The sequence below is a fragment of the Panthera leo genome, chromosome B4 (genome assembly GCF_018350215.1).
Source record: "Panthera leo isolate Ple1 chromosome B4, P.leo_Ple1_pat1.1, whole genome shotgun sequence".
In the NCBI taxonomy this organism is placed as follows: domain Eukaryota; kingdom Metazoa; phylum Chordata; class Mammalia; order Carnivora; family Felidae; genus Panthera; species Panthera leo.
The window spans coordinates 39,030,191-39,042,986 of record NC_056685.1 but is presented as its reverse complement, the minus strand read 5'-3'; the positions used below and the strand labels follow the sequence as shown (position 1 = coordinate 39,042,986).

The 12,796-nt window shown below is 36.5% G+C and overlaps 1 protein-coding gene across 6 annotated transcripts in view; it reads left to right on the top strand.

Moving 5' to 3' along the window:
* Positions 1-10,698, top strand: part of CB4H12orf4 (chromosome B4 C12orf4 homolog) — a 47,917-nt gene extending 37,219 nt beyond the window's left edge. For all 6 annotated transcript variants that reach the window (XM_042945560.1, XM_042945562.1, XM_042945561.1 and 3 more), the window contains 4 exons: positions 340-542; positions 7,724-7,781; positions 8,368-8,435; positions 9,029-10,698. In XM_042945560.1, coding sequence (XP_042801494.1) covers positions 340-542; positions 7,724-7,781; positions 8,368-8,435; positions 9,029-9,121 — 422 coding nt within the window. In that variant the 3' untranslated portion in view covers positions 9,122-10,698. The remainder of the gene's footprint in view (positions 1-339; positions 543-7,723; positions 7,782-8,367; positions 8,436-9,028) is intronic.
* The last annotated feature ends 2,098 nt before the right edge of the window (positions 10,699-12,796 follow it).

Here is a 12,796-nt window from a genome sequence, read left to right as displayed (position 1 = left end):
TTTTTACATATTCACTTTGAGTTAAGTAGGACATTTTGAGCATTTACATCAAAATAGATGTGAGTACTCATTTGATTTACTTACTACTTGGTGATCACTTCATACCAGTTTATGAACCTATGCAAAATTGGCTATTGTCTCTCTTTTTTTTTTTTTATCACCTTCTTTCCAAGAATTAAGGAGCAATGGCCATATTTGTTTCCTGAGCTCAACATATAGGTTCCTGATATATCTCTACTAGTTCAGCTCATTGACTTCCCTAATTATAGTTATTTATAAACCCTATTGCTGAAAGCGATTGATGCATTTGAAAATCATGATTGCATTTGGTGTTCACAGGAGAATTTTATATTACACGGCATTCTAATCTCTCTGAAATACATGTTGCTTTCCACCTTTGTGTGGATGACAATGTGAAATCGGGAAACATCACTGCTCGAGATCCTGCCATTATGGGACTCCGAAATATACTCAAGGTTTGCTGTACCCATGACATCACAACAATAAGCATACCTCTCTTGCTGGTGCATGATATGTCAGAGGTAAGCAGATACAAAAATACCATAATTTTATAAATATGTTAACCCTTAATATGTAATAATAATAAAATCCACTTTACATTTTAAAAGCACTTTTTAAAAACTAATGCACTTTTGTATCTCCTGTCTGGTTAATAGCATTGAGTGACAGATGATACAAACCAATGAATAATCCTTAACCATTTATGTTCAGAGAATTCTGGCTTTATCCTACAGTACACAAACAAGAAAATAAAGTCATCTTTAGCTTTGGATAAGGCATGTGCCCTTACTCCTCCCCCTTCTCTCCCTCTTCCTCCATTTTTGTCTTAAGTGGCATTAGATTTCTCTCCACATTTATATTTGGCTTACACTAAGATTAAAATTAGTCTGCATTCTTGGGGGTGGGGGTTGCAGCGCCTGACTGGCTCCGTTGGTTAAGTGTCCAACTCTTGATTTTGGCTCAGGTCATGATCTCACAGTTGGTGTGTGAGTTCAAGCCCCACATCGGGCTCTGCGCTGACAGTGCAAAGCCTGCTTGAGATTCTCTTTCCCTTTCTGCTCCTCCCACTCTCTATTTTTCTCAAAATAAATAAATTTTAAAAAGTTAGTTTGCATTCTCTGAGTATGCATTAATAGGCAATAGAAGGAGATGCTAGATGACAAGAAGAAGGCAGCCTCGTTTTAACATTCTCCCAAGGATGCTCTTTGGGCAGTTCAAGTATTGGCTTCTACAATTCAAATGTGGCATAACCATTCACTCGTTTTATTATGTACTGTGCATTATTGTATATTTTGAAAAAAAAAATCTTTCCATGACTGTTTGCTTTCTCTCCTATTTTCCTTCTCATCCACATACAAACTGGTTAGAGGGGATAAGCTGAAGAGATAATAGACTAAAAGGTCAACTTTCAATAGTCTGGAGAAACAAAGTAGCTTTAGCACAGTGGATGTAGGCAAGTCCTTCTGGGAGAGCCAGTGGTCAACCTGGTGATGAAAGGCCCATGTCATCAACTTGCTGCCTGCTGGTTTTGAGGTGGCTTCTTCTTTTTTTTTTTTTTTTTTTTTTTTTTTTTAAGCAAAATGGCTTAATGCAAATCCTGAATGTCAGGAAGGAAGTTTGGCCATTGATTATTAAAAGGTATTTCCCAAAGTAAAGGATATGTGTAAATGCTACTTTTTAGAGCAAAACACTTAGACTCATTAGCAAAGGCTTCATTTTAGATGCAATACCCTATGTAAGCACACAAAATCACTTCCAGGTAAGATGAGGTGATTTTACATGATTTTCCCCTTTCAGCCCATTTTTATTTTCATCAGACACATTGTTTCGATTAAGAGAATTCTGGCTCCATCCTGAGAGCTGCATCAGACTGCCTAACTTCTCATTCTGCTCACTTCTGTAGCCTCAGTTATACCTAATATGGGATCAGGAGAGATTGACAAACATGGTTTGTTTGGGATTTTTTCGACTGTCGCTTTATAAAGCTTTAATTCCATCAAGAATTTTTAGCCACTGTTAAGTTATCATCACTAACTAGTCCATCTATAAAAGTCTTTGGAGAATAACAAAAAGTTTGTGATGAATTCCAGCTGCAAGGAAACATCCAAACATTCCTGCAGCTGGACTCCTGGTTAACCAGTTTATAAAAATGGTTATATGTAGGTGGGAAACAACCTCAAAAACAGTATTTCCTAAAGTCACTAAGTTTGGATTTACTTCCAGACATCTGATACTACTAGCATTCCCTCTCCCACAATGTTACAAAAGTTACATGTTTTAAATCGGGACAGCCAGCTGCAGGACATTAAGTTTGTTTCCAAAGTGTCCATTTTAATTCACAAAAGTATATTGAGCCACGATCCTCCCATTTGTTGTATTTAAACATCCATTCGGGTCAGGAGGTTTATTCTACGAACTCGGACAACACTGCACAGGATATACAGTTAATCTTTGCTTTAGCTTTCATGCAAGGGCCCCAGAGCATTTTCAAGTGTTGTTTACTTCCTCCAACAAAACAGTTTCTAGACACTCAGTTACCACATTTTAGTGTGTGCACAGGAATGATGATGATGTCTGCAACAGCCCATGTTCTGTGGTAGAGCTGTAGAAATTAATTGCAGTGTTCGAAAAAGAAAAAAAGGAAAGGAACAAATATTGTATCAGTGGCAAGAAAGACATCCTGATTTCACCAGTTTATCTCTGTAGATCTTTGTGATCTGAAGGTACTGGAACCAATCTAACCTAATAGATGTAGAATGAATCTGCAGGCCAAGAATCCAGAGTTCCTGATTTCCTTTTATTTTTTACTGTTAACCACTTGAATAATTTGGGACTTAGGGTTTAGTTATTATAACTGTGGTTGATGAAGGTGTTGTTTTTAAATTTGTATTAGAATATAGTACACATATAGAAAAGTATACATAAGCATATAGCTCACATTTTCACAAACTAAACACCCATGTAACCAATACCCCAGATCATAAAACAGAACATTACACCACCCAAAAAGCCACCTTCATGCCGCCTTCCAGTCACATAAACCACACTCTTTCCATGAGGGTAACCATTTTTTTCATTTTGAAAAGCATAGATTACTTAGACTTGTTTCTGTAGTACATACTGCTGTATCTGGCTTCTTTCACTCAATAATTATGTTTGTGAAATTTACTCATATTATTGTCTGTGGTTATAGATTGTTCATTCACACTGTTATATATTATTCCACTGTGTGACTAGACAATTATTTAGCCATTCTACTATTTATGGACATTTGGTTAGTTTCTAGGTTTTGATTATTATTACTAATGCTGCTATGAACATTCTAGTACATATATTTCTGTCAGATATATACTTAGGGATGGAATTGTTAGATGTCATGGCATGCATATATTTATCTTTGGTATATACAACCAAATAGTTTCCCAAAGTGATTGTTTTTGAATGTGAAAAATAAGATAGCCAGACTGTTCCTCACCTTCAGGTAATGGCTGAGAAACTGATTAATAGGAGTAGGTCAGATACCTCAGAGGCACATACTTGAGAGTAAAGAATAGTTTTGCAGTTTCTCCCATGGGTGCATAAACTCAGAAAGTATTTCTGATATCTAACTTTCAAGACATCTACCAACTAAATCTTAATCACCTTTGCAGTTCAACCTTATCCTAATCAGAAGATTCAAGTTGAGTAGTCGAAGTATGGCCATTTTCTTTTTAGAAAGTTATTGTCTGCAATTATAACCACAGTTGACATTTTTTTATCTTAATTGCAGCAGAGTTAACATACAGTGTTGTATTAGTTTCAGGTGTACAATATAGTGATTCAACAGCTCTATACATTACTTAGTGCTCATCATGATAAGTACTCTTAATCACCTTCACCTATTTCACCCCCCCTGCCTTCCCCTCTGGTAAACATCTCTTTGTTCTCTATAGTTAAAGAGTCTGTTTCTCAGTTTGTCTGGGGTTTTTTTTTCCTTTTTTCATTTGTTTTGTTTCTTAAATTCCATATGAGTGAAATCATATGGTATTTGTCTTTCTCTGACTTATTTCACTTAGCATTATACTCTCTAGATCAATCCATGTTATTGAAAATGGCAAGATTTCATTTTTTTTGGCTAAATAATATTCCATTGTGTATATATACCACTTCTTTACCCATTCATCAATCAATGGACTCTTGAGCTGTTTCCATAGCTTGGCTATTGTAAATAATGCTGCAGTAAACATAGGGATACATATATCCTTAAGATTGGTGTTTTTGTATTCTTTGGGTAAATACCCAGTAGTGTGATTACTGGATCATGTGATAATTCTATTGTTAATTTTTTGAGGAATCTCCATACTGTCTTCCACAGTGGCTGCACCAGCATACATTCTCACCAACAGTGCACGACGGTTCCTTTTTCTCCATCTATTCACCAACACTTGTTTCTTGAACTTAATTTTAGTCATTCTGACAAGTGTGAGTTGGTATCATTATGATTTTGATTTGCATGCCCCTGGTGATTAGTGATGTTGAGCATCTTTTCACGTGTCTGCTGGCCATCTGTGTGTGTTCTTTGGAGAAATGTCTGTTTGTGTCTTCTGCCTCTTTTGTAATTGGATTATTTGTTTTTTGGGGTGCTGGGTTATATCAGTTTTTTATATATTTTGGATACTAACCCTCTATCAGATATGTCATTTGCAAATATCTTCTTCCATTTAATAGGTTGTCTTTTAGTTTTGTTGGTTACTTCCTTTGGTGTGCAGAAGCTTTATATTTTCATGTGGTCCCAATAGTTTATTTTTGCTTTTCTTTCCCTTGCCTCAGGAGACATATCTAGAAAGATGTTGCTATGGCCGATGTCAGAGACATTACCGCCTGTGCTCTCTTCTCGGATTTTTTGGTTTCAGGTCTCACATTTAGTTCCTTAATCCATTTTGAGTTTATTTTTGCATATTGGTGTAAGAAAGTGGTGTAGTTTCATTCTTTCGCATGTAGCTGTCCAGTTTTCCCAACACCATTTGTTTAAAAGACTGTTTCCCATTGGATATTCTTTCCTACTTTGCTGAAGACTAATTGTCCATATAGTTGTGGGTTTATTTCTGGGCTTTCTATTCTGTCCCATTCATCTATGTGTCTGTTTTTGTGTCAATGCCATACTGTCTTGAACCACTACAGCTTTGTAATATAACTTGAAGTCTAGAATTGTGATACCTCCAGTTTTGTTTTTCTTTTTCAATATTGCTTTGGCTATTCAGGGCCTTTTGTGGTTCCATACAAATTTTAGGATTGTTTATTTTAGCTCTGTGAGAAATGCTGTTGGAATTTTGTTTCCTTTTTCTAAATTTTTTAAGTTTTTATTAAATTCTAGTTAACAGGCAGTGTTATATTAGTCAGGTGTACAATTTAGTGATTCAACACTTCCATACAACACCCAGTGTTCATCACAACAAGTGCTCTCCTTAATCCCCCCGCACCTTTCTTCTGGTAACCATCAGTTTGTTCTCTATAGTTAACAGTCTTTCTTGGGGCACCTGGGTGGCTCATTCAGTTGAGCATCTGACTGTTGGTGTTGTCTCAGGCCACAATCTCATGGTTCATGGGTTCGAGCCCCATGTTGGGCTCTGAGCTGATAGTGCAGAGCCTGCTTGGGACTCACTTTCTCTTCCCCTTCCTCCCCTTCTCTCCCCCGATCTCTCTGTCTCAAAACAAATAAATAAACTTAAAAAAAAAAAAAAAAAAAAGAGGGTTGCCTGGGTGACTCCAACTCTTGGTTTCATGATCTCATGATTTCATGAATTTGACCCCCACATCAGGCTCTGTGCTGACAGTGTGGAGCCTGCTTGGGATTCTCTCTCTCCCTCTCTCTCTCTCCCCCTGCCCCACTCATGCTATCTCTTTCTCAAAATAAATAAAACTTAAAAAAATTATTTAAAAAAGTCTGTTTCTGGGTTTGCCTCTTTTTTTCCCTTATGATTATTTGTTTTGTTTCTTAAATTCCACATATGAGTGAAAACATATGGTACTTGTCTTTCTTTGACTGACTTATTTCATTTAGCATAATACTCTCGCTCCATCCATGTTGTTGCACATGGCAAGATTTTATTCTTTTTTTATGGCTGAGGAATGTTTCATTACATATATGTATACATATAAATTTTAGAATTGTTTTTCTAGCTCTGTGAAAAATGCTGGTGGTGTTTTGGTAGGGATTACATTAAATGTGTAGATTGCTTTGGGTAGTATAGACATTTTAACAGTATTTGTTCTTCTGATCCATGAGCATGGAATATCTTTCCATTTCTTTGTGTCTTCTTCAATTTCTTTCAGCAGTGTTTTCTAGTTTTCAGAGCACAGGTCTTTTACCTCTTTGGTTAGCTTTATTCCTAGGTATCTTACAGTTTGTGGTGCAAATGGGATTATTTCCTTTTTTTTTTTTTTAATGTTTATTTGTTTTTGAGAGAGAGAGAGAGAGAGAGAGAACACAAGCAGAGGAGGGACAGAAAGAGAGAGGGAAACACAGAATCCCAAGCAGCCTCCAGGCTCTGAGCTGACAGCTCAGACACGGGGCTTGAACCCACAAACTCTGAGATCATAACATAATTACGTTATGAAAATGGCACCTTCTTCTGTAGTCTTTCCACCAACACCGATAGCTTCAGTCTGACCATGAGAAAAACATCAAACAAATCCCAGTAGAAAACATCCTATAAATTACCTGACCAGGACTCCTCAAAAACAAGGGAAGTCTGAGAAACTCACAGGCCTAAGGTGACATAATAACTCAATATATGGTAGTATGCTGGATGTGATCCTGGAACAGAAAACATCTTAGGTAAAAACAAAGGAAATCTGCATAAACTGTGAACTTTAGTTAATAATAAGGTATCAATAGTGATTCTTTCTCTTTTTTTTTTGGTTATTAAATTATTTGTTTATTGTACTGCATTTAATGCACCCAGTAGAAAGATTAAAAATGTATTCAGGGTTTATTTTGAACTGACAGCAAATAAAAATCCTTTTGAGATCATGACAATTTGACAGCATTATGATTAAGTTCAATAAAGATACATGGGGTATTTGGAAGATCAGATTCTATAGCTGCCTCTCTTTAAGGCTTCTAATTCATCTAGTTCCTTAAATGATAGGGGGGAAAGCCCATATTTGGTCAGGAAACATTTCAAAATAAAGTCATAGGTTCTCTCAGTAAAATGTCTTTTCATGTCAGTTGTTAAAATGGAGCCGTGGGGTGGGGGCTTTTTTTAGAAAAATGGATGCATTTGGTTTGGTAGGTGGCTGGAATGGGATGTTTATTTCTGTTACTTTCATATGTATACAATAAAAGCATTTTAATGCACTGTTCAAATATTAATACAATTTAATGGAGTTATTCGTGCTAAAATTGAGAGTAGTTGGAGTTCTTATGTCATTTATATTTGTCTTTAAAATTAATTCTCTAGAAAGTTTTAAGGCTATGTTTAATTTTTTTAATTACACTTATTAGGATAATTAAATTGGTTTGTATTCCACAGATATATCTAACAGCCATAAGGAGTTATATACCTAAAGACCAGAAGAAATCCAGCTTACGTTAGCCAAAAGTTGCCTGATTCTGTTCGCAAAGTAGATGGTCAATGTTAGAGACAAATTAAGATCTGATTTTTTTTTTTCTTACAGAGTTCTGTTAAAAACATATGATATGTTTTGGTTCTGTTTTTAGGAAATGACTATACCATGGTGCTTAAGGAGAGCAGAACTGGTGTTCAAATGTGTCAAAGGTGAGCATAACCTTATATTTAACAACATGATCTGTATTTCTTACTCCCAAATATTGAAACAAGATCAACCCAGGAGAAAGAATATGAACATTACCTCTGTCATCTCGTACCTCAGTTAAAAGTGGTTTAACAAACAAATATGTTTTACTTCTCTTTTTCCAGTCATAAAATAAACAAATCTCTGGCCCTCTTGAAATACGGGAATATTTGGATGTTATTTGTAGTTTGCTCCGATTATAGCTTGCTCTCTATTGCCTTTTTATTTTCTTAAAAAGAAAAAAATAGAACCACATCTTCAATTAATCTTTAATAACCTGCTTTAGCTTCATTGTATGGAGATTAAATAGGACTTGAGAAATCCTAAATGAGAATACGTTGACAAAATTATGTTAAACCTCTCTGGCATGGAGAATTAAGGATTGTAGAAATTTATCTGTTCCTTGGATCTTGGCTCGCCTACACACAAGTGGCTACCTGAAAAGGAATGACACAAAGCCCCACAATGATAATTCAGTTTATTTCCATAAGGGACTTGTAGGTTTGAAGACCAAAATTCATAATTCAGCAAAGTATTGTTCTATTTTAGGTTTCATGATGGAAATGGCTTCTTGGGATGGAGGTATTTCCAGGACGGTACAGTTTCTGGTACCACAGGTGTGTTATGTGAATAGATCTTTGCTATAGTATTGCTCCTAGATATAGCTAGGCACACTGCCCTAAACTCAACATAATATAAAAACACTAACAGCTTTCTATTTGTTAAGAGAAGTGTTTGGATGCCATAAAGGCATTTAGTTTATTGTCAGGGATGTCAGCATCTACCACTCAAGGGATATTTTATTTAATGCCAAAACTGTATTTGACTCATCTTTTGTTTTTTTTCCCCACATTTATGTTATATGGATCTTGAAGAGTCCATGTAAAAGGGCATTAGCAGAAAATGATTCTGTATTCTGTATTGAGCTTAGCAAAGGTAGTGGTACTTTTGTTACTGATTACACTAGAGCTATCTAGGGATTTTTCTGGCAATCAAACTTATTATTTGACAGAAACAACATAGATTCTCAGAAGACTGAGCCAGAAAAACACCCCCTGCCCCATGACCCTGCGGTTAACTCAGTCATGAAAGAGAATTTTCATATATCTCTCTCCATATCCAAGATTAGTTCCATATTTTAAGTTACTTTAAAATTTTTTTTAAAAGTGATGATTTAACAGATGTGAACTTTTCTTTTTACCTCTTACAGAGTATTTCTGAAGAAATGTTCTATCAACTTAGTAACATGCTCCCCCAGATCTTCCGAGTGTCATCAACGCTTACTCTGACGTCCAAGCACTGAACCCTTAGAGACTGACACTCTGGCAGAAGACTGCCAAACTCTCCAGGAACCTGAGCTGTGCTGGGCTTCTGTCAAGCAAAAGATGCCCGGAAAGAGAACTTGCAATCCAAGCCACAAATCAAATCATGATGTATGTCTGTGAAACCTTCCAAAAATTCATATACTGTATAGTCTAGTGATCAGCATTTTACTTATATATTTACTCTTAAAATACCTTTTCGAAAGAAATCTTTCTTTCTACTGTTATGTCCTCTCTGTGAATATTAGTAAGTTAAAACATCCTATATATCATATCTGGACACTTGATGTAGGAGATTGTTGATTACATTTTCATGGAGACATTTGACTTTTCCAAAAGGTTTGAATCCTATCTAGTGCAAGACTTAATCAACCATATAAATAAAATCTTCCCTTTACCTTATTTGCCAAGTGAAAATTAAAAGACATTGAGATACACATTTCAAGTATGGATTTCTCGTGAAAATCTTTGTGGAAACACAAGCCTATGAAACAGACATACTTATTCTTTTAAATTCTCCTGTTTGTAAAACTTGTTTTTATTGTACTCTTTCTAAAGTTTTACAAGAGTCAGAAGAAAAAGAAATGAGTCAGAAAAAGACTTTGGATTCTTTACCTCTGTCTCATCTTCTCTATATTATTGACCTTGCCCTTGTCTATTAATAACATTTCATGTGCTAGGAAAATAATATGCTTATTTGCAAGCCCAATAGAAAGTTAGTCTAAACCAGCACCTGGCAGGATTTTAGGGCTCATCAACATTATAACAGACAACAAGGATCGTTTTTATTTCTCCATCCTGCTTCCTGCATTCTCAACTTCCTTAACCATTCTACTTCCTGCATTCCATTTTTGATAACTATGTGCCCATTTCTTTCTCTGTTCTGTCTGTCCTCCTTTTCCATTGTCTTTCCTACCTGCTTAGATGCCACATGTCACTTATTTCTCCCATCTACAACATTTTTATAACATCTGTAACACATTTGCTATGAGTAGTGGCTACATTAAGCAAAGACATTTACAAAAGCAATAGTTTCCTCAAATCCAAGTTATATAGATGTAACTGGCCAGTGAAATGAAATGGAGGACGTTTGACATCATGATAAGATGGTATATCTTGATTCCAAGGAACATAAAGCACTCTTGTTAGTATACCTAAAGACCTAAATGTAGTAACTTATAGAAACTCTTCTGACACACAAAATGCTTTCCCATAACATGGAATGTGTCTTGATTTTCTACTCAAGGAAATGACTGCCCAAGTAACAACACTAAGAACACCCACTCCAGACTGTCCATTACACACTAACATCCTTCCACATTTTTCAGGGAACTTGATGATCCCACCAAGAAAAAGGTAGGAATTCTGCTTTTACAGCAAAAAATTGTGTTCCAGGCGCCACTGGTATCACTGAGACTGATTCTAATGCAAAGCAAGGTAGGCAGAGGTGGAAAATAGAGGTGTGTTAGAGCAGTATCAAAGACTGTTTTAGTTCATAATATCAAAGGTCAAATTGGAGGTGGGTGGAGTCGGATCAATAAAAGGCATTCAAAAAGAGGAACTGAGAATCTTTCTATTGTAGTACTGTAACTAAGCTAAGTGGACAGCTAACAGGGGCGCAGCCAGAGGTCAGGGGGTAGGAGTAAGTGTTCATTTATGGAAACTTGGTGAATGCTAATGCCCACTTATTCCTTTTCCACCATATAATGTAGTGGCTTTCACCCCAGGACAATTAAAGGTAATATTTGGCCTGTGAAATCAAGATAAATATATTAAGTATCCTTTTTTCACCTGTACTGTAATTTGATATATATGGAAGTGGTTAAGATTGGGAAAATGCTTATGATGTTATACACTACTGCTATGAAGACATACCAAGTCCTAAGCTAATAACAAATATATAATTCAAAGTACTAATTATTGGGGATTTTAGTGAAGCTGTGGGTGAAAGTCTGGAGTTTTGTGTTTGGACCAGGAAAGGTGACATCATGATCTTTTTCTGAGTGTTCTAGAGAGCTTTGTGGAGAGGAGGGGTTTCAGGTACTTCCTGAGTGATGTGAAGAAAGTACCTTAGCAGGTTGAGAATGGAAGGGGAATTCTAGATCTAAGATAAAGATAAGAACAGAAATAGAATGAGGGAGGCACTGATGAATGGCCAGTAAGTTGAGAGAAGCTGACCACAAGAGCCTTTTAGGGGTAGGGGTGGAGGGCCTCAACACAAACATGGGCGAGGAGTGTTCCAGTGAGCATGAAGCTTTCTATTTGCATCAACAGCTAAGTATTCCTAAGACAGATGGACAACATGGGCCTCAAGGCCTTAAAAATATGCTTTGGAAATCACTCAGGGGCATTGAGCCTGGTGTCTCCATTCCATACTGCTCTTCCCCTTCCCCAATTTTTGTTCTCAAAGCACAAAACCAAGTAAAGCTATAACCTCGCCATTGATTGTGGTCATGTTCTCAGCACGACCATGTGACCGGAATAGAAGAAATGCATGAAAAAGAATTTCAACAGAAACACAACTTCACTTGCCTGGGAGCTGGCAGATCTCTTACTGGCACAGTACACACATCATTTGTGCCACTTTGGTTAGATGCTGGCTCATTCTCACAAGGAGAAAAAATGTTCCACAAAGGAAAGATGAACTCATGGCAACATTCCTGTTCTAGAGGCCCCAAGGAGAATCAGCAGAGCTGTGTCCGAAAGAACAGATACAACCTAGAGAGTGGAGTCTTGGCAATTTCTCAGTTTCTAGGTGAAAACGATTACTTTTCTGTTACTTCATTCTCCCATTTAGATGAAACTGGATTGCTTTGCTCAAAAGTAGTTACAGAAATAGAAATTGTTTTATTATGGAATAGAACATGTTTTACACCTGTTTACCAAAAGTGCCATGTATTCAGAACCACTGAGATCACTGGTTTTCTATCCTTTAACCATCAAAGAACCTTTCCATTAGCTCCCCCATATTTCTCTGAAGTGTCTTGAAAATGTTTACTTAGCAAACAAAGTCATCTGAGCAGTAGTCTTTGTTGTCGCAACAGACATATCTGTGGAGCTGAGTGATAGTATTAGCAAGCAACACATAGTGTTCCCACATAGGTATCGTTGTATAATTCCCATACATACTTTTTTCACATAGAATGCATAGAATTATCGTGTAGTTCCAGGCAAATTCACAAAAACAAAAACAAAACAAAACAAAAAAACCTTGCTGTTTTATTTAACCTGTAAGGTCTCATCCCAGTGAAATATATTTTGGAGAGGTTTTTTGTTTTTTGTTTTTTGTTTTATAGCTCAATAACATCACAAAGGACCACTAATTCCAAGAACCTCAAGCTGAGAACCACAACTTCAGGCAGAAATATTTACATGAGTGCATTGCAAAGGGAGGGCAGAGATAAGGACAACATGAGTGACAGATTGACCCAAGAATCCCATTCAATAAATGCCAAGTGTTTACTGAGTTTCTCCCATACACAAAGGCATGGTGCTAAGCAAGATTCAGCTTCTAGAAGGCTATACAAAGGCTATGGGACTTGAGGAACTATTTGATTAAGGTAATAAGACTTTGCAAGCTTTTCTGTGATCCGTGATGATGCCTATGACCAAGCTGAAATCCCAAGTGAAGCCGAAGGGATGAGTAGCCTCCTGAA